Source organism: Scheffersomyces xylosifermentans (genome assembly GCF_036884685.1).
Source record: "Scheffersomyces xylosifermentans strain CBS 12540 chromosome Unknown RJT20scaffold_8, whole genome shotgun sequence".
NCBI classification, from domain to species: Eukaryota; Fungi; Ascomycota; class Pichiomycetes; order Serinales; family Debaryomycetaceae; genus Scheffersomyces; species Scheffersomyces xylosifermentans.
This window is the reverse complement of record NW_027042946.1, coordinates 1,228,057-1,248,449: the sequence shown is the minus strand read 5'-3', so window position 1 is coordinate 1,248,449 and position 20,393 is coordinate 1,228,057. Positions and strand designations below refer to the sequence as shown.

Genomic DNA, 20,393 nt, shown 5'->3' with positions numbered 1-20,393 from the left:
ATCCTTCTACAAGGGGAAATGGCTAGGAGACCGATATATTTTGCGAAAAAATAAAACATCCCTCATAGTGAGCCGACCAGAGTTTGCAAAATATCCACCGTTCTGTACTTCAAAGTGCCCCATTAATTATCGCCTAACTTTATCATTCTCCAGATAGCCTTATATCTTACAGGAACCAACTGCTCAGAAATATTCGACTAGAAATTATTAATGTACGAGGAATCAAAATCTTGATCCTAGGGAGATCCTTTGGCTTTTTGCTATGCACTGACAATCTTGGCTCGGTGGTGTAGCGTCGATTCTAGTACGATAAAAGTTATATTTTATTGCTGCATTAAATCACATCAGATCAGATTTCTTAATTATCCAGCCGAATCATGTGCTTCTACTTAAGTTTTAACAAACCTTTCTTTCATTTTAAGTTGCTGGGACATATTGAAAACTACACATCCAACAGTGATGCAAGGTGCGTATTCATATCTGCTAAATTAACACAAGACAGACAAAAAATGTCGCATTCTCCAGAAAATAGCCCAAGCAAGGACACATTCACTGTAAATTGAGAATTGTATGACACTAAATCTCGATCCTCTGACTTTTCATCTATCTAAGATTATTTTACAGGAACATTGCTTTGACCTGGGTCCTGCAACCAGTGCAAAAGTGTTTCACGTCTTCTCCTACATAAGCTAATATTTTTTCTTCTTGCTTGGGATATGAGCCTGTTCAAACATACGGCCGGGAGTGAACTTTGCCGGAATACAGACAGAAAATATCAACCCAGCGAACATTCTTGTCAATAATAAAACGTTGAATATTGTTTCGGCCGTATCCACAGAAAACGAATAGAAGTAAGTGACCTCTGTTTGATGATGCACCATCAAGCGCCGGATTAGCGCCCGTCCGTCCCACATCCGCAGTCTCTTCCTCATTCATTCCAATGTTCTGGGTCTTGGTATCTCTCTTAAATCTCATCATAGAGAACGCAATCGCACCCTCTCTTAACCTTTTTTCGCTGAGGTTATGTGCGCGTTTGTGTAAGATGGTCGCATATAGGAAGTGTCTGCTCTGGCCATTTTAACTTTTGTCTGAAGCGGGTAAAGTTACATCCTGTGGGAATCTATAGCTACATCTAGAAATCTGGAATTTTCTTGCCGATTCAACCTAGAGATGCTAGTTGAGATCACACTTTATTTATTAAATTTATAGCCGTTTATTCACATTAGACGAACTCTCAGTGTCGAAGAATTTTGTGGGCCATTTTGTGGGCCATTTTGCTAATTTTTGAATTTAGGTTTGGCCACATCCCCGTCAACGATCTCATGTTAAAAAGGTCCGGCAAGATATTAACGGCAAAACTTGCCGTGGCAGCTGCACTACAAATAAATTTGTTTATCTCTATCCGTGAATTCCAACTTCCACTATGGAAAATATCCTAAATGAAGCATATACTGACCCAGTGAGCGCAAATTGAAATTGTCTCCTTTCGTAGGTTGCTACAAAATATTTAGAAATTTCCAGCTCACATACCATCGCAAGGCAGTGTCAACCGTACATTATCCACGCAATATTAATAGTGCTAGAAATCGGATAGGATGGGTGAAACTTAGTAGACGTGCATTATTGTACTCACCTGCTTGTAGAATGCTATCCGTGATAATTCTCACACACAGCGACGTGTGTGGCATTCTCTCGCACATCTGAAATGTGCAACTATACGCGGTATGTAAGATTCAACTGAATTGGATCTACTTAATATTCTTCTCTAGTTAATACTATCTGCACAAGATGTAAAATAAATTCTCATAGGTTGCATCTATCTAAATAATGTTGTGAGACTTTAACACAGCTTCCACCGACTCAAATACGTCGTTGTAGACCCCGACGGTTGGTTTTGCAACTAAGGTGTCCAAATCTTCATTATTGTAGACTCCTGTTCTAAGTAAAATCGATTCCCATCCGTTGTCATTGGCTCCCTTAATATCAGAAGCCGGGTTGTCTCCCACCATGTATATCTTCTCAAATGGGGAGTTTCTTGGCTGCTCGTTCAAGTTTGGTAGAATTTGCGTTTCAGATGCGGTGTCGTTAGCCAAGAGCTTCTTTCTCCAGTCAATTAACACATGGTGAGCAAAGTCATATTGGATTTTGAACGGCTTACCCATAATTACTGAGTGTAAGAGTTCGGTATCCTTTAATTGGTTGACCTCGCGATACAAGTTTTCGATAACGATTCTGAATGCTCCTTGACCAAATCTTGGCAAAGGGTAATCATTGGCCCAAAGGAAATCATTGTTGCTGAAGATGATAGGGATAGCCGGATCCTCACGATGTTTCAACTTCTTAATTGATCTCTTTGTACCAATTACACCGTGGTCTGAGTTCAACAAATCCGAAACGATTTGAACATCCGTGGTCATATCTCTTGGATCATTGAAGACCAAAATAGCCTCAATTGGCTTGGCCAAGTCAATATCAGCAGCATAGTTCTCGAAATCGCTTTTGGTAAAGCGGTGATGCGGGGAAACCGCTGGCGTGGCCTTGACTATGTCGATAGGCATGATTACATCATGAAATCCGTATCCCAAAGCGCAGTGTCTTGCTTTATCACCAGGACCGCCGACAACCAACACTCTGTCATAAGCATGCTTATGAGCCAACGCCTTCATTGGTGTATGACTCTGAACAATTTGTAATGGCGAGAGTGGGAATCCTATGATCTTGGAGATCTTTTCCACCCTCTCCTTCTCCTTAACACCACCACCATTGGTCAAAAGAATGAATGGGATCTTGTGCTCATTCAAAAGCTCAAGTGCTGGGCGAGCCGAGGGGATTTCGTGTTCTCCCCGGATCAAAACTCCATCGATATCAAATACAAATGCCAAGTTACTGCTGGTTCTTCTTACACTACTGGCCGTTAACCATCTTCTACCACTACCATTAAACAATACTGAGCTTGCTATAACCCTAGACCGCCGGGCATTGACTACTGTCGTAGGAACTCTTAACCGGAACATCTTCTATCTAACTCTATCGGCGATGCCTGTGCCTGTCAATTGACCTTATCGATCCACAGACGGTGTTCTCCAAGTATAAACAACTCCAGTTAATGTCATCGTAGATAGTTTCATCTAGCCGGGCCCGGTCGGAATTACATCCACGGGGGTAGTACAAAGAAAGGCCCTTGACGCAGTATTGGGGGAAATTATCAACGGCCGCAGAGATAGGCCGATTGACGTCATCGGGAAGACTGGGGAAGCCGTGGTAGGAGTTGGCATTGGAGTGGGTTTGAAGAAGGAGCGAGATTTGGGGTTGGTTGGGGGTGTGGTTGTATAGTCTTAGCACAGGCTATAGATCTAGTTTTTTTTGTTTTTTTGTATTATAGGTTGGGGATCAAAAAGAAGAACCGGAATCAATAAGTGGTAAGCTTGAATCTTAGCATGCCCAGCATATCCCGGCCGAGGTTATGAGTGTTGACTCAAATTTGAGTCACTGTCAATATGGAAAATGGACAATGGTTTGTTGAGAGTGGGTTTGTAAGGTTCCAGATTTGTTTATACTTTTGCTGTTTAGGCTCTTGAAATCGGCACGGGTTAAAAATCCAGAAATATCTATACTTGTGCTAGTAAATAATGCTGGCCTCAATGTCATACATAGCCGTACTAAGCCGAATCACCCCTTAAGCACCAATCTCTTCCTCTATCAACTTGCCAGCCACACAACTTCGTCTCAAGCCACCAGTTGATAGAACCAGCAAGAACTATTCCAAGACTGTCACTAATAGTAACACAACCCATACTAAACTCTCGCTTACTCCTTGGTATATCTTGACTGACGGATATAAACGTATTAACATACAGAAAGCCGCCTAACAAGCCCTCGTAAAATATAAGCACCAACAACAACCAAATTCTGCTAAAAGGAAAGTCATACATTGACTGCAGCAACGTTATTATCACATTGATAAACTGTAGCACGGACAACCAGTACAAACGTCTTATCCGAATTCCAAAGTTGATGGAAGACCGTGAAATGAATACACCTAACTGATACAAGAAACCATATACCACATACAAATCTCGATATGTAGAAAATAACCAACTGGGCAACTCCTCTAGGGGAAACAAAAGGGTTGGTGATATGCCCTGGTTAATCACATACTCAGACACATACACAGAACACAATGGAAGCATGTATGGAATTAGAAGTGGCCTCATAGATGTCAATGTGTGATAAATATGAGCCTTCAACGTTTCAATATTCAGTTTGGGTTCAAACACAGCAACGACAGCTTCAGATCCAAATTCCACTCCTAATTCATTGTCTTCCTGGTTCACAGGCTGGTACGTAATCTGGTCATCTGTCAAAGTTGGCAGTGGAAGAACTAGGTAGAATATCACCAAGAAACCCACAGGAACGATGGAGAATAGCAATAACACTATCCAAACTTTAATACCCAACATATTGGTAAGTAGCATGAATATGAAACTACCAAACAATCCAGCACCGCCTGTTCCGCTTGAAAATCCACCCAAAGATACCTCCTCATTGTAATAATGAGTCAATTGCAAAAAGGTCACTTCTCCAAGTCCCGAAGATAGTGACGCCAATAGTATCCCGAATACCTTGATTCCAATGGCGTTCTGGCTGCTTGTACTTAGTAGAAGCATTCCTACCGAGGATAAGCTTACTAGTGACCAAATACGGTATATATAGGGTATAAGGTGAATAAAAAATGGTGCCAGGGCCTTTATAACAAACGATGGAACAACGTCTGCTAGTAAAACTACAGCTTTTGGTGTTGAAGCACCGACCAAGTCAATGGCAGCAGAGAGAATAACCACGTAAAGGATATTGTTTAGCAACCCAAACATGAAGAAGGACACAAAGAGTTTACGAGACTCAGAGAGCATCATCATCTTCTTGTAAATGGCTGCAATAAATGGTAAATGAAATATTATTATTTATACTTGTATAGGCGCAAGTAAATGCAATATTTGATGGTAAAAGGACCAGAAAAAGATGGCCTGCCCTAATTTAAATTCTCCTAAACTATACTTATGCAACAGGAGTCTCTTTCCAAAACTCTATATGAACCAATCCAAAGATTTTTAAGAACAATAACAAAGAGATAACTACAATAATACACCATAGTAACAGTTTACCTAAAGAACTTGATAAAGGTGGTAGTGCATATTAAAGAATCTGGCACATAGACACGGATAACGTGTATACAGGAAACATATACCAAGTAGCGTGTTCCATTTTTTTTATTTGGTCAAATGGGTGCAAATTTGGATGAGGTGGGGTCTGGTCCTGTGATTCAATAATAATAATAATAACTTGGAAATAAAGGGGAAGGGGAGAGGAGTCTCATTCTGAGGAGTTTGATATCACATTGGTAAAAACTGGACCTTTTTCAGTTTTTCATCCCGTCGCAGTCCCTATACAATTCAATTCGTATTGGTACTCTCGTATAGACAGCATCTCTGTCTTCACAACATTGATCTCTCCACCTTCTCAAGTAATATTTCCTCGAGAATAAAAGCCTCCTCCTTCCATTCCTCCACCCATAACAACGACATCCATTACTTCCTTCATCCCACAGATCTCTTTACCACCGTCAATAGAAAACATCACCAGCTCCCATCACCGGGCCTGAAAAGTCACGTGACTCATACACTTCCATATTAATCCTGCATATCACAACACAAAACCAGGTTCATTTCTGACCCCATTTCCTTTTTGGGAATAAATTACGCAGACACCGACAACATGACAGATGACACAGCGGACTTCGACAATTGGCCAAATCTCTCCAACTACCCCAATCAAACCCAACTCAACAGCCTCGAAATCATAAAAAAACAACACCATTCCCATCTCGACGCTCCAACAACGCCCTCCATCCTCCCGCTCTCGCCACCTCAGCTCATTCACCTTTTTTGCTTCCCCTTATCTCCCCCATCCCTCCTCCAGACACTCCTGTCGGTCGCAATGACTCAGAGATAATCCTGCAGAAAACTCAAAAATTTTGATGCCTCCGAAACGTTGTCTGTTCAGACACTTTATGATTTTTCAGACTTTTTGATGGATTTCCAATGGAAGATACCACTATTCTTCCAGTTCTTTTCATAGCAAAACTCCTCCAAAACACACGAGCCTCGGCGAATAGTCCCATATACACTTTCTGGAACTACCCACGAACTCAAATCCCCACATAATCCGGTAAAAAATGAGCAAAACACCCGTTCCTGCTGAATACGACGACACAAGAATCTTGGGTTACGACCCTTTGATTCCACCAGCATTGTTGCAACACGAGATTAAACCCTCAGCCAAGTCGCTCGAGGTGGTCATTAAGGGCCGTTACGAGTCCTCTCAGATTCTCGCAGGTAAAGATGACCGTTGTTTAGTCATAGTCGGACCTTGTTCTATCCATGACACCAAAGCTGCCTTGGATTACGCCCATCGTTTGAAGAAGTTGGCCGTCGAATTGGAAGACGACTTGGTCATCATCATGAGAGCCTACTTGGAGAAGCCTCGTACCACTGTCGGTTGGAAGGGTCTTATAAACGATCCAGATGTAGACAATTCTTTCGATATTAACCGTGGTCTCAGAATCTCTCGTCAATTATACTCGGACTTGACAGGTGTCACCGGACTTCCTATTGGATCGGAGATGTTGGATACCATTTCTCCTCAATACTTCGGAGACTTCTTGAGTTTCGGTGCTATCGGTGCTAGAACCACCGAGTCCCAATTACACAGAGAATTGGCCTCTGGCTTATCATTCCCAATAGGTTTCAAGAACGGTACCGATGGTGGTTTAACCGTTGCCTTGGACGCCGTCCAGGCTTCTTCTAAGGGACACCACTTTATGGGTGTCACTAAAAACGGTATGGCTGCCATCACCACCACCAAGGGTAACGACAACTGTTTCATCATCTTGAGAGGTGGTAAGAAGATCACTAACTACGACGCTGAATCCGTCAAGGCTGCTAAGGAAGCCATTGCCAAGTCTTCCGACCCAAGCATTAAGTTGATGATCGACTGTTCTCACGATAACTCCCAAAAAGACTACAGAAATCAACCTAAGGTATTGGACTCAGTTGTGGAGCAAATCACTGCTGGTGAAGAGTCCCTTATTGGTGTTATGATCGAAAGTCATATCAATGCTGGTAAGCAGAGTATGCCACCAGCTGGAGCCAACAAGGACTCCTTGAAATACGGTGTTTCTATCACCGATGGTTGTGTTTCCTGGGAACAAACCGTGGAGATGTTAACCAAGTTGTCTGGTGCTGTCAAGGCCAGAAGAGCTTTAAAGGCCAAGAAGGCTTAAAAGAAGTAGATTGAACAAGCTTTAAAAAGAAAACTAGAGAGGTGTAAGGAAAGGGAAACGATTAGAGTCCAGAAGTAAAAAATCGGTGTTCAAAAGTATATTTGTCAGTGAAAGTACCTATAATTGCTATTTCTCTTTTGCTATGTATGTGATGTATTTAAATATTCGTATTAGTCTTAATACACTGAGTCATGTGAAGTGTGAAATGGGGGTGTTACATGAGGATAGTAGATGTGAGCCCATGAGATGGTTAATGTGTCCATAGTGTTCTCTATTATTATGACGACTGTAATGGTGAGTCCTTGAACTTGTTGAACCTCCTCTAAGGAACCTCCTCTATGGAACCTCTTCAACTTGAATATCTTTTCTAATTCAATTCCCCATTATCCCTGCCAACTCTCTCTAATGCAACTTCCTCTCTTCCTCTCTTCCTCTCTTCCTCTCTTCCTCTCTTTCTATTGCCACTTTAACCATCAGATCCCCCTCTCTCTCACCATTCTTTCAACCCACCCATGGCAAATTCTTCAACAACAGCTGAATATATTCATTCTCTTTCACTTCTCCTCCATCACGAATAGCATTGAGGAACTCTGCCAACTCAGGATTACTGATACCATATCCATGATAACGGTTAAATGGGTTTCTTCCACTCTTCTTCTTCGCCAAAGGGTTTCTGACCCCGTACCAATCGTCTTTGAAGAACTTAACAGCGAAGTTGTATTCACTCTTCTCCAAATCTTCAAAGTATGCCTTTCTCTCAAGTTCAGCAAGATCTTTCGGATCAGGAGCATTTCCAATGTAAGCGACTCTGCTTGTTGGAAACCTCAACGCCTTCTCAAGGTGGTACTTTAGGAACCGTTCTCGTTTGAATTCGAAGCCTATAACCACAATTTCAGCTGGATAAGAACCGTGGACCTCGTAGTAACGGCAGATCAGAAACAACACATTCTCGAACGAGTCCCGAGAAAACTCCTCCGTAGTTATCCTAGAGAGCAAATGGTGCTTATCACGATGTTTAGCATCTTCTAGCACCAACTTTTCAGCTAACTGGTAATACGATAACGACTCCGAAACCGGCCCCAGTTCAATCTTAGTTTGTCCACCAGAAATCACCAAAAAGGTCTCCGGGTCGCCGTTCAAATAGTTCAAACTACGTTCAATATGATCCCTGAATGCTAGGTGATCATATCCCTCGATTTGGAAGTTCACCAAGTGCCATTCTTCTCTATTTTGGCCGAGACTAGCGCCTCCTTTCCATATCGCATGGCATGGTAAAATCACCAATTTGGGGACACCCATAATTGCAAACAAAAGGAGTACTACAAAAGCACCAAGAAACCCAACTTTCCGCAGTTCTGAAACTTCCAGCAACTACCTCGACTAGTTACAATACAAGCCAACAAATTATCTACGTCTTTAGACCCTTTTCGTTGCTAAAGAAGAGTGTTGTTAAATCAGAATTTCACCTTTACCATTCTCTGAAATGCGCATGGCATATGAATGGGTGCAAAATTTTATGGGTTGGGGAGGTTTAGGGTGGTTTTTGAGTGGTTGATGATGAAATAACGTGAAAATATAGGAGAAAGGACGTAGAAGGTGAAGGGAAAGGTTTTGGTTGGTTTTTTTTGTAGAAAGAAATCGATATGTCTTTGTTGAAATGGCGTACTATGAGTTGTCACTGTGTGGAGCTATTAAAGATACCAAAGAATTGTTCTAAGATGAAGATGATACCAAGTTATAGAGTATCACGCTACGAAGAGTTTGCTTAGTGAGATACTCCATGGATTGAAGTAACAGCACAGACTCGGGTACTATTACATTTTATAAAGACTCTGTTCCTTACAAGGAGCTCCATATGATAATAACCATCAGTTTCCAATAAAAGTCCAAAGGCCACAAGTATCTCCATTTACATCTAAACACAACTTCATCCTTCATCAAATCATAATTGGACTAATTAAATCTATATACTATATATCCATATGGGCCTTGATCTTTAAAACCCTTCTAATTCATATTTGGTAATATCTTCTGATGTAAGTAATGGTAGCATCCCACCAATGCCAGCCAATGGCAGAAGGCGGCGATAACGACCATAACATGGAAGATTTGGTGTGAATGACCAAAGATATCAAAGGTTCCAGCAGTTGGATTCGTTAACAAGCTGTGACCTTCTTCGCTTTCATCCACCTCCTTATGGGTAAATCTCTCTGGTATACGCATAGCATACAACACTGCTCCACCGATGTAGAAAGCTGCTTCTAAAAGTAACCAGTTGATAGAGGCTCTTTCAAACGCAAGCTTCAACCCAAAGAGCTGAATAGCTGCAAGGACTGGCAACGTTCCAGATAACCCGAAGAGAATGAACATAAGTGATCTCAAGGGACGATACTCAGGCGAAGCAAACTTCGGATTAAGAGTCATCACTGTACAAATGGATCCCAATACGATGAACAAGGCCACAAAGAAGTATTTGTGCAAGGGCTTATCGTAGAAGGAGAAGAGTACAATCGAGATCAACGAACAAGTGATAAGAATCACGATCCCGAAGTAATCAAGTTGGTTTCCAAATTTGCATACCTTATGGGAGTGGGACTTCAAGCAGTGGAATGTAGACGACATGAACAAACAAAACGTACAAGCGACGGCAAACTGGAGGAAGTTCAACTTTTCCCATATTCCTAGGTAGTTATCATAGATCTTGAGGTGGTAGTTGATGTAATAAAGAATGGCCCAGAAGGCCACTGAAGAAGGCACCAAATGGGTATAGATATTGACGGTTTCATTGTGCAAATACGTCAATGATTTGATACACTCTTTATAAGACTCCGTGGCTTTGACATACCCCGATCTAATGTAGTGGTTGTCTTGTTGCCACACCTCCAATTCGTGGTAGAAGTGTAACCTTCTCTTCTCGGCCTTGCTGAGATCACTGGCTTCAATGGCCTCAGAAGTACTATCTTGGGAGGGGGTCTTCCTCTGTTTCACTCCAGAAACGGTGGAAAATTCTGACATGGTTACTGCTACAATTTCTAACTATCCAAATAGCGGTTCTTACCTAGTTCTACGTATTTACCTGCTACCTACCACCGTGCTTTGCCCTTTCACTCCGACATCACATGGTCAGATTGTTGGAGAAATATGTTGGAGAAGTCCCAGCAATTTCCCAATTAGGAAATCGGTCAGCAAGTGCATTAATCAATCCGAGACAATAAATATGGGCAATAATTGGAGCTGGAGATGAGAGTTAGAGAGTGGAAATGGGGATATGGGGATATGGGGATGGATATGCTACGGAGAAGATAATGGTTGCTACTTTATTTCATAAAAAAAAATAGGAAATCGGAATCTTTTACTTTGTTTCGTTCCATATTATTACCTTGTACTTTGTATTACTACTTTTGGGATACACTCATTACAATCTATAAAGAACCCTTCTCTTGCAATTTAGTCCGTGGCACAGAAATGCAAAATCGTAGCCTGCTGCAGTCGGAGATGACGCCTGCCAACTCCATGTAAATTGAAAGCACGGACTAGCCTCCTGATCCCTTGGTGTAACCTTCTTTAATGCCTCGTAATGGTAAAAAGGTGTTTTCGACATTCGAAATCTGAGTTGAGATTTAGTCGCTTTAACATCAGCAAGTAATAAGAAGCAAGCTGTAGAATCGTACTGCTGCCTTATAACGTCCTAGGCAGCCTCGAAAGAAAGATACCTTAGAGTAGAATTTATTTCCAGGCATGTTTCGAAGTGGAATGCTTCCACATATCATGAATGCTAGATGCATTATAGCGCTAGAACATGTAATCAGTAGCTCATACGCCTCGGATTTGTTCAAGATTGTCTGTGCCTCGATCTTTAAATCCCTTCTCAGACATAATTCTGATTCTGCGTGCCCCTTGCATTCAGACACAAATATTCATCAACTATGACTTGCAAAAGACGGAGGAATGCTCTCGCATATTTTGCTGTACTCCTGGAGTTTCTGCCCAATATCTACTGCGCCTTTGACCGCCTTAGTCCTAGTCTTGTCAATTCTCTTATTGAAAATGTCGCCCGTGTAGAAGATCTTCCATTGAGAATCTGGAGCACTCATGGACCCTATACAGCGCTCAAAGTACCATTTGTTTACAGGATTCACCTTGCGTGAACGCCAGATGAGCTCGTAAGGATGCGACTGTAAAATGATTTTGAAAATGATATCTGCCAACCCAGGTAATCCCTGATTTTTCCTGGCAATAGCAAACTTGTCCAAATAGGCAATTCTTTCTTTTCCATTATTCTCCCAAGTGATGATGGCAGCACCATCGTAATCTCCGACAATCACTACAGTAGCCAAATTCTTGTTAATACGTTCGAAGTAGGACTCCACTTGTAACTCCCTTCCAAAAGAATCGTTCAAAAGAGTCACTAAGCGTTCCTTGTCTATGAGTCCATCGTCTATTAAGTTATGCAATGTGAACTCTCCGGCGTAACTTCCTTCTTCGTACGTTTTGACCTCAACACCCTTCTTTAAAATGGATGTTGAAAGCTGTGGAGTTCTGTTATTGGTACTAGGAAGCGACGATGAGATAATTGGTCTATCCGTCAACACATTATACATAATTGGATTCAACTGGTCATTATTGATAGACATGATGTACGGTGTCGTGATTATACCTGTTGCATCATCATTGCCTGACTTAGCTGAAGCTAAAGTCAAGACCTCATGCATCGTATTTAAATTGGCAAGGTGGTGATCTCTATCCTTGGGCTTGATATAACCAATATACAACTCTGAGACAATATCTGAATATTCCTGTGAGAGGTTGATGAATACATGACTGGTTTGATTACGTTCAACACTCGGAATACCACCCAAGGGGTCTATCATAACGATTTTCTCGATCGAGAGTAAATCACTGGTAGAAAGTAATGACTCAGACAAGCTGTATAAGAGTTGGTTAGAATTGATAAATTCTTGGTAAGTATTTTCCTTGTTATAGACAATCGGTTGGATGATTGGGATGATACCCTGATAAAGCGGAATCAATATCAGTTCTAGACTATTTATCTCTGGCTTGCTATCTTTATTCTTTATGGAAAACAAAGACCTCAACAGTGTTGTCTTCAATCCATTCTCTTCTTCGGGCTTTCCGAGATAGTTCATCACTCTATTGACCTGGTTAATCATGTAAAGTTCGTTGTACTTGAAAGTATCCTTTGAAAGATGGTCGTAGTCCAAGATCACGATAGGCGATATACCAAGGTTGACCAATCGCTTGAAAGTCTCGGAAATGCCTTTCCATTCCGTCTGACTTATGCTGAGAAACTTAATTCTGAAAATAGCGACTCGCAATGGAATCTTCGTTAACTTGACCTCATCGTCGTCGTATATGTTTATAAATGGATTTTGTTTATTCAAGTACCGGTTGATAAAGAGCTCTCTTTGGGAGTCTCTTTTAGACAATTCCGGCTTGTCGTCATTCTGCAAAAGCTTCTGATTGTCAAATCGCACATTGCTGAAGTCAAATTGATTCTGGTACTTGTTCAAGTAATTTTTGGCTTCTCTTTTCGTCGTCGTCGACTTCAAAATCGAGAGTATGAGGTTTCTTTTGGCATCAGTCACGATTTTATGTGTCCTCAAATTGGAGATGAACTGACGATTCAAATTCTTCAATTTGCTCATTCTACCCCAGCTTATGACGACAGAAGTACCGCAAAAATTACAGAAAAAAGTTACTTTAAATTCACAGTTTCCTTTTAATGCACTTCAATTCTCGTTTGCCAACTTTTCACCACAAGCTATAACCAAAATTCCTTCTTAATTCGTCTCTGTCTCTCGTAAAAAACATCGAATCATCCAAAATTATTATTACTCATTTCTTTTTTTCACAGACTTTTCGTGGGGTTGTGGCACAGAGTGCATATAAAATTATATATCACGTGATATATGGCACGTTTCGAACGGCATGAATTTGATAACGACAGCTGGGAATGGGATGAAAAATGGGATAATATCCAATGGAATGGCCTAACAATGATTCAGATTCCTTCTTGTAATTGTTTTCGGGGCTTTTGACCCCTTTTGAATACCCTTGTGAAACAGAAGCCATCATAATATACTACATATAACCACAGTAACATTATAGTTGCGGCATGGGTGTTATGTTTATACTAGTACCGTTTGATACCTATGGAATGGGTGAAAATCCCCATAATTTGGGAGTTTAGAACCGAGTTAGTCGTCTTCATCGTCATAGTTATCCTCGTCGTCCATGTCATCACCTTCACCGGCTTCCACAGCTCCTCTGGTCGTAGTTGTATCGTGTAATTGTCTCAATTTGTTCATAACAGTAAGCACGAAGGGCCTCAATTCATTGATTTCCAATAAAGACAAACCATTCAATTGAATATTGGACTCATTCAATTCTCTTAAACCCTTATGAGACTTGACCAAGCGAATCTCTCGTAAATCTTGTAAGACAGATCTTAATTGGTGAGATGGGTCAGATAAGTCATCTGCTGCCTTAGCTAAGAGCACCTTGGAGATTTCTAACCAATTCCAAGGAAGTTCACTGAAAACTTGAGGTTTACGAATCTCTTCTTCGTATTTATCCTTCAAATATGCCAAGTTCAACCATTTGGGTGGAACTATGCTACATTTATCCTGAGATTTGAGGATTACGGCGACCCAAATTGGGACCTTTTCTCTTCTCATGGCACGAAGAGCAGGAATTTTGTGCTAGAAATGACTGTTAGTAACCGTCCACTCAGATTCCTCTTACTTTTCTTCTCTTTCCATTCAATTACGTACTCCGATCAACTCGATCTTATTCATCGAGTATCTAGGCAAGATAGTGATGAGTTCATTTTCAGCCACGAAATTGATTTCCGATGGCATGAGATTATGCTGTAAATGTGAAGGTAATACCATGGTTCTCTTTCTGTGTGTGATATTTTTATTTAACGAAACTGTATTATGAATTATGAATTCTTTCCCCTTATACTACAACACGCAATATCAATTATACTTATACTTATATATACAAATTCTACCCTAAACAACCCTTCCATTCAAAAACAACTTCATGAATAAAATCATTTCAATCGGAAGGTTCCACGATTTCCATTTTCGGCGATGAAAAATTTGGACGCGTGCGGAATGAGATTCCGGTGAGATAGAGATGGAGATGGAGATGGGGGAAGATTAGGGGAGTAAGGTGTAGATTGTGTGTTGAAGTTGTGGAGGTGGGTGGATTGAGGAGATTGAAAGGGAACAATATTTGAAAATTTTGTGAAAATGGTAGAGAATAGGATATAATGTCATGGGTATTAATTGAGGAAATAGAGAGGCTCTCTGAAAATGAGAGCGCTTAACTATGAAAGGGCTTAAGTATGTGAACTGTTAACTATGAGGATATCTTAACTATGAGAGCGCTTAACTATGAGAGCCGTTAACTATGAGAGCGCTTAACTATGAGAATTTGTTAATATGAGGATATCTTAACTATGAGACTTCTTAACTATGAAACTTCTTAACAATGATAGATCTCCAACAACTCAAGAATATGAATCTCTTCATCTCATTCCTTATTCTACCCTACACCCCTATACCGATTTCAAACAACTAGATTACCATAAAGAATGGGTAATCATGGTGGCACCATTGCCAAAAGATATATATGTTTTTAGTGTGTGGAATTGCCGCAAAATTTGTGCTTAGCGAAGGTATTTTGTAATTTATTGTTCTAATGGTAAATTCTCTGTTTACTCCTTAATCTATGAGGTGACAGAGTACTAATTGAAAATTCATGTCTTTCAAAAGAATGAAATCTAAAAGAATGAAATCTAAAAGGATGAAACCTACAAGAAGACTTCTATAAAGTATACAATACTTGCAATTAATGTGCATACCTACTATGATGATGGACGGTGTATTATAAATATCTATGCAATGTACAGATAGATCGCTCTATCTCTATCTATCCTCTTCTCTTCTCCTTAAATGTGGACGACTTTCCTTGAGTCATTCTCTTGGACCTCTTGGCAGGCTGTGGGCCCTCACTCTCCCTAGAGAATGGATCGAAACGCTTCTTAGGTTTCTCCTTTTTGTTCTTCTTGAATCTATTTTGTTGCTCAAGCATAACCTTGTCGGAGTTTGCAAAGTCCAAAGCAGGTTCTGTACTCTGCTTCAAAGGCACTTGCCTTGGCTTGAAGTTTTGTGGTTTGTGTTGCTTCTTACGAAGCGTAATAATCTCATTAGGATCAAGATGATCTTCTTGAAGTATCGCTGTCTTCTCTTTGTTAGCTTCGCCCGCTGGTTCCTCGGCTTCCTCTATTATCTCTTCAGAGCCAGCTTCCACAGCAACATCGATGCTGTAACTATCATCGATTTCCAGTAAACCCTTCCATGCTTCAACAAGTCTGTCATTGTACTCCTTGCCGAAGTCATGCTTTATGACAACAGACTGATCTGGGTCGTACTCTATAGTGACCTGCTCCTTGTTTCTTTCATAGATATTGGCAAACAAAATAGACCTCTTAGCAACTAGTGGTGACTTGTCAGTATTGTTTAATAAGGTTTCATTGGAATCAAAAAGATGCTGGAAGGTTGATCCAGTTTTAGATGCAATGCTAGCATCAACATGCTCATAGTCGTAAGCTGAGCTTTCTTGACCAGCTGGCGCGTCGTTCCACTTATCCACGAGCTCCCAATCGCTATCTGCTGTGCGTTTCAAGGTTTCATCAATTAGTTCGGCAAGTTCTTTTGCATGCAACCGCACATGTTCGCTGACAAAATGAGAACAACTCAAGACCTTTTGGACATCTACGGGCAGATTTAAGTTAGCCAAATTCACCAAAAGCTGATTAGGCATCACAAATCTAACAGATTCATCATCTTTTTTTCCAACTACATCTCTCCAGTTGTACAATACTTCCACTACTGCTTTCTTGTGTCTAGGCACATTGTATTGGAACATGATCGAGTTGTATGGTTCTTTAGGGTTATTTGCCATAACCGGACACGAAACTTTGCTATTATTGGAATTGGATAATGGCCTGAATGAAGTATACTCGAATCTTCTCTTGGCAACTTGACGAGAATCATACAACACGCGCTGGAGTTTATCTTCTCCAGCATCTATAAGTTTGTTCTTCAACTGGTCGAAAATACTCAATAAGAAATGAGTATCAGATCTTGCATATGCTAACATTGGAGGCAGTAAAGGTCTGATTCTCCAGTCTGCCAATTGGTATTTCTTCGAAGTTTTGAAGTTGGCGTAAGCCTCTAACAAATATGCCAATGAGAATTTTGGAAATCCTAATGCCTTCGATGCATGGTAAGTGTCAAACAAGGATACCACGTACAAACCAAGGTCTCTTTGCAACCAAATTATATCCATGAATGCACCATGGAATACTTTTACAATATTCGGATCCGCAAAAACGGTGTTTACGATCTCCAAATCGTCTCTCAATGCTAAAGTGTCTATAATCCAATCTTGCTCTCTATTCGAAATCTGCATTAAACAGACAATACCGTAGTACGACCTGTAATCATGATGTTCCAAGTCTACTGCTATTTCCGTCAGTTTTGACAAGTCTTCAACCATAGCTTTCAACGACTCTATATTATCGACCCAGATTGCTGTGGTGGATGACCAGTCTTTTGGCGGGATTGTTTCTGACTTTTCAAGTATGCTCTCGGGATATGGTTGATTATCTATTTCATATTCATATGGTTGTGGGTAGTATGGAGGATCTATTACTTCAATAGAGTCCTCATATTTTGGTTCAGGATTGGTCAATTCCATGGATTCTTCAAAACTCTTGACGCTGTGAGGTTTAGATGTGATTTTTGGCTTAAACAGGTGTGATTCGGAGTTGTCTACGGGTACTCTGAACTTCAATTGAGGCTTGCTTATTCTCTTACCCGAGTGCTTGACATTGGCGTCGTTTCCATCTTCCAAATACTCCATATCCTTCTTTTCTTCTTGAACTCTTGTCAGATTGCTTCTCGTGGCCTGGTCGAAGGCCGAATCCACTTTTTCAAAGAGACTATCAAGAACATTGGCAATAGGTTTCCAATCGGCATCGGAGACGATATTGTCATTACCGAAGCGGATACTTTTGGAAACGGATTCTTCGCTGGCGGCCCGTATCAAGTTGTTCGCTATGTCTAGGAGGCTCTTTGCCGACACGTCGATCTCACTGGAGAGCTGGGAATCCACCGATTTGTAGAAGTTGACGTCCTGAGCTGCCAAAGCGCTTGCAGCTCTTACTGTCTGCATCACTTTGGGGAGCGCTCTGCTGAGGACGTCTTTTTGTGAGTTTTCTTCGCTGCCTGGCATTTCCTGGAGTCTTCTGGAGACCAATTTTTGCTTCTACAACGACAAACGAGTCCAACCTTCCTATGATTAAACTGTGTGTTTTAATAAGAATCCATCACCATTTTTAATGGCGGTTAAATTTAAGCAGCCAAAAGAATCTTTTTTCTTTAAAAGAAAAAAATTGAGGGCATCTGAGGCACGTGACTTTGGTTGGGTGGTAGCTGGTAATGGCTGCTAATAGTGAGTTAGTGGTGGTGGTGGAAGTGATGGATGTGGATATGTATGTGGATATGTATGTGGGTATGTATGTGGGTATGTATGTGTATTTGTATGTATTTGTATATGTATTGTATATGTATACTATATATATATAAGAATTTTTAGTCATAGATGATGTAGGAATAGAATGATATTATGTGTAGAGTGGGTATAATGCGTCGTGTGTCTCTATATACATATATATGTATCTTTAGTCATAAGTCATAATAGAAGGAATGGTATTTGCGTAGAAGTGCCTTGTCTATTTAGGAGTAATATCCTGCTTGTCACTACATAGTTGTCTTATATTCATGACGGAAGAAATGGCCATTTTGAATGAACTTTATACATATATAATACATACATGCATACATGTAACTGATAGAGAGCATAAGCTCAATTGCTGCAACTGTGCAGTTCTTAATTCTTTCTTCTTTCTTTAGTAGTACTTAGGGCCCCCGTATATAAGAATGTCGCAGTAGAGAGCTATAGTGCACTCTACTGGATGCTTTCTTCTCTCTTCACTCTTCTTTCTCTCTCTATATATATACTTATATCTATATATCTATATATCTATATAGCCATAGCCACGATAACACAACCCACTTAACAACTGCCCTCTTCCCTCAACTGACAAACTACTGTATCCCTTAACTACCAAATATCTTGACTCCATCCCTCCCTCTTATTAATACCACGACATCCATCTAAAAAAGATTTATGTCGCACAAAAGATTTTCTGCTCATCACAAATTTTTAGCACCCATTTTTTTGCAATGAAGAAACCATTAGTAAGATATTGTTTTATAGCTAAGGAACAAAACAAGTTTCCTGTGATACTTATATAGCTTGTAGAAGAAAATCGTAGAAAAATTCATATTCACAATGTTTACCTGCAACACTTGCAGTTTGACGTTCCCCACCGCTGAGGACCAAAGGATTCACATGAAATCAGAATGGCATCGTTACAATCTTAAAAGAAGAGTGGCCCAGTTGCCCGCCATCGATGAGGACCTTTTCAACACAAAAGTCGCTTCGTTGACCATTGAGGACTCAGAAGAACCAGCAAAGAAAAAGGGTGAAAAGCAGGTCACCAAGAAGGAACAGAGAAGAAGAGAAAAGGAAGCTTTGCAAGAGAAAAAGAGAGAGATCTTAGAGACAGCTAAGAGAACAATGTTGGCTCAGATGAGAGAAAATGGCACAATAATACCTCAGTACACCAAACAAGAAGAGAGCCTGGTGCCGGAAACCAAACCTGAACAAGAAACAACAGTTGAACAAGAAGTAGTAAGCAAAGATGCTTCTGTGGAACAACCTGAAAACAAAGAACTCACAGCCGAAGAAGAAGAACAAAAACTCATAGATGAAAAGATGGCCAACAAAATAGAGATCACGCCAACAACCTGTCTCTTCTCCCATCCAAAATACAACAAGGTATTCGCCACTGTAGACGAAAATATCGAACACATGTGGAAGAACTTTGGACTTTACATTCCCGAACAATCCTACTTGGTTGACAAAGAGGGTTTGTTAAGCTACCTTGCAGAGAAGGTCAGCTTCGGATTTTGCATTGCCTGTAACTACCAAGGAAGAAACGCCGAGGCCGCCAGAGAACATATGAAGCAAAAGAGACACATGAGAATCCCATATGAGACTGAAGATGAAAAATTGGAGATTTCCCAATTCTACGATTTCTCTTCGACTTATGACAACGTCCCAGCTACAAATGCAGTCGCTACAGAAGGCAACGATGAAGATTGGGAAGATGTGTCTGAAGAAGAAGGTGCCGAAGGTGATGACGATGAAGACGATTTGCCTCCAGCTGAACAAGATGCTATTTATCAAAACGGACATGAACTTATCTTGCCATCTGGTGTCGTTGTTGGTCACCGTTCTATGGCAAGATACTACAGACAGAACTTGGCCCCAGAGAGAATATTATCTGAAGGCCAAGGTACTGTGATCGCTGCTGAGACTAGACACATGTTGAACGTCAAAGACAGAGAAGTATTGGCCACCCAGAAGAGAGCATGGAGCAGAGAGAAGAAGAGAGACGATATCAACGACAGAAGAGCTGCCAAGTTCGTAAACAACCAACCATACTACAGAGATCAATTATTACAATAATTCGGTCATTTTGTATTACAACTGGTTGAGAAATGGACTCTTTTAGCATTTTATGGTAAGCTCAGTACTTTGCATGTTCCGCGGTTTAACTTAATATAGATTTCAACGGAGAAAGACGTAAGAATTGTAGGAGATTTGGCATAAACAAATGCAAATGAAAGTTGTAATAAATGTAGGAGAGATGGGGTAACCAAAGCATATACTTTCGTGGTTGACTAGTAGAAGATATGACATTAACCAATGCATATAATTTCATAATGACTAGTAGAAGATATGATATGCATGTACTACAAAAGTGTATGACCAAAATTATCACAGCTCAACTAGTTTTTCCCATAGTTTGTCTTATAGTTAATTC

The 20,393-nt window shown here is 40.6% G+C and overlaps 9 protein-coding genes across 9 annotated transcripts; 2 read left to right on the top strand and 7 right to left on the bottom strand. All coding sequences in view use genetic code 12, as the record gives it.

Annotated features, from left to right (window-relative positions):
* Nucleotides 1-1,820: 1,820 nt before the first annotated feature.
* On the bottom strand, nt 1,821-2,980 carry RJT20DRAFT_146985 (uncharacterized protein; the record flags this gene model as incomplete). The annotated part of the gene is made up of 2 exons (XM_064918895.1): nt 1,821-2,889; nt 2,964-2,980. 2 exons carry the CDS (start codon nt 2,978-2,980, stop codon nt 1,821-1,823), a joined length of 1,086 nt encoding a protein of 361 aa, XP_064772140.1.
* A 356-nt stretch (nt 2,981-3,336) lies between these two features.
* On the bottom strand, nt 3,337-5,104 carry RJT20DRAFT_65387 (amino acid transporter). Its single transcript, XM_064921129.1, has one exon. It carries the CDS (start codon nt 4,914-4,916, stop codon nt 3,660-3,662), a length of 1,257 nt encoding a protein of 418 aa, XP_064772139.1. The 5' UTR covers nt 4,917-5,104; the 3' UTR covers nt 3,337-3,659.
* Nucleotides 5,105-6,121: 1,017 nt separating this feature from the next.
* On the top strand, nt 6,122-7,590 carry ARO4 (3-deoxy-7-phosphoheptulonate synthase). Its single transcript, XM_064921126.1, has one exon. It carries the CDS (start codon nt 6,233-6,235, stop codon nt 7,337-7,339), a length of 1,107 nt encoding a protein of 368 aa, XP_064772138.1. The 5' UTR covers nt 6,122-6,232; the 3' UTR covers nt 7,340-7,590.
* RJT20DRAFT_65379 (uncharacterized protein) lies at nt 7,591-8,992 on the bottom strand. Its single transcript, XM_064921127.1, has one exon. The coding sequence runs from the start codon at nt 8,636-8,638 to the stop codon at nt 7,841-7,843; it is 798 nt and encodes a 265-aa protein (XP_064772137.1). The 5' UTR covers nt 8,639-8,992; the 3' UTR covers nt 7,591-7,840.
* RJT20DRAFT_65380 (PAQR-type receptor) lies at nt 8,993-10,532 on the bottom strand. Its single transcript, XM_064921128.1, has one exon. It carries the CDS (start codon nt 10,352-10,354, stop codon nt 9,347-9,349), a length of 1,008 nt encoding a protein of 335 aa, XP_064772136.1. The 5' UTR covers nt 10,355-10,532; the 3' UTR covers nt 8,993-9,346.
* A 567-nt stretch (nt 10,533-11,099) lies between these two features.
* On the bottom strand, nt 11,100-13,281 carry ARG2 (acetyl-CoA:L-glutamate N-acetyltransferase). The gene has a single exon (XM_064921125.1). The coding sequence runs from the start codon at nt 13,003-13,005 to the stop codon at nt 11,260-11,262; it is 1,746 nt and encodes a 581-aa protein (XP_064772135.1). The 5' UTR covers nt 13,006-13,281; the 3' UTR covers nt 11,100-11,259.
* PSF2 (DNA replication protein) lies at nt 13,282-14,335 on the bottom strand. Its single transcript, XM_064921124.1, has 2 exons — nt 14,134-14,335; nt 13,282-14,061 (listed from the first exon to the last, which is right to left on the bottom strand). The coding sequence occupies exons 1-2, from the start codon at nt 14,251-14,253 to the stop codon at nt 13,558-13,560; spliced, it is 624 nt and encodes a 207-aa protein (XP_064772134.1). The 5' UTR covers nt 14,254-14,335; the 3' UTR covers nt 13,282-13,557.
* Nucleotides 14,336-15,135: 800 nt separating this feature from the next.
* Nucleotides 15,136-17,765, bottom strand: RRP6 (exosome nuclease subunit). The gene has a single exon (XM_064918025.1). It carries the CDS (start codon nt 17,669-17,671, stop codon nt 15,302-15,304), a length of 2,370 nt encoding a protein of 789 aa, XP_064772133.1. The 5' UTR covers nt 17,672-17,765; the 3' UTR covers nt 15,136-15,301.
* An 890-nt stretch (nt 17,766-18,655) lies between these two features.
* Nucleotides 18,656-20,215, top strand: REI1 (Rei1p). Its single transcript, XM_064921123.1, has one exon. It carries the CDS (start codon nt 18,794-18,796, stop codon nt 20,033-20,035), a length of 1,242 nt encoding a protein of 413 aa, XP_064772132.1. The 5' UTR covers nt 18,656-18,793; the 3' UTR covers nt 20,036-20,215.
* Nucleotides 20,216-20,393: the final 178 nt, after the last annotated feature.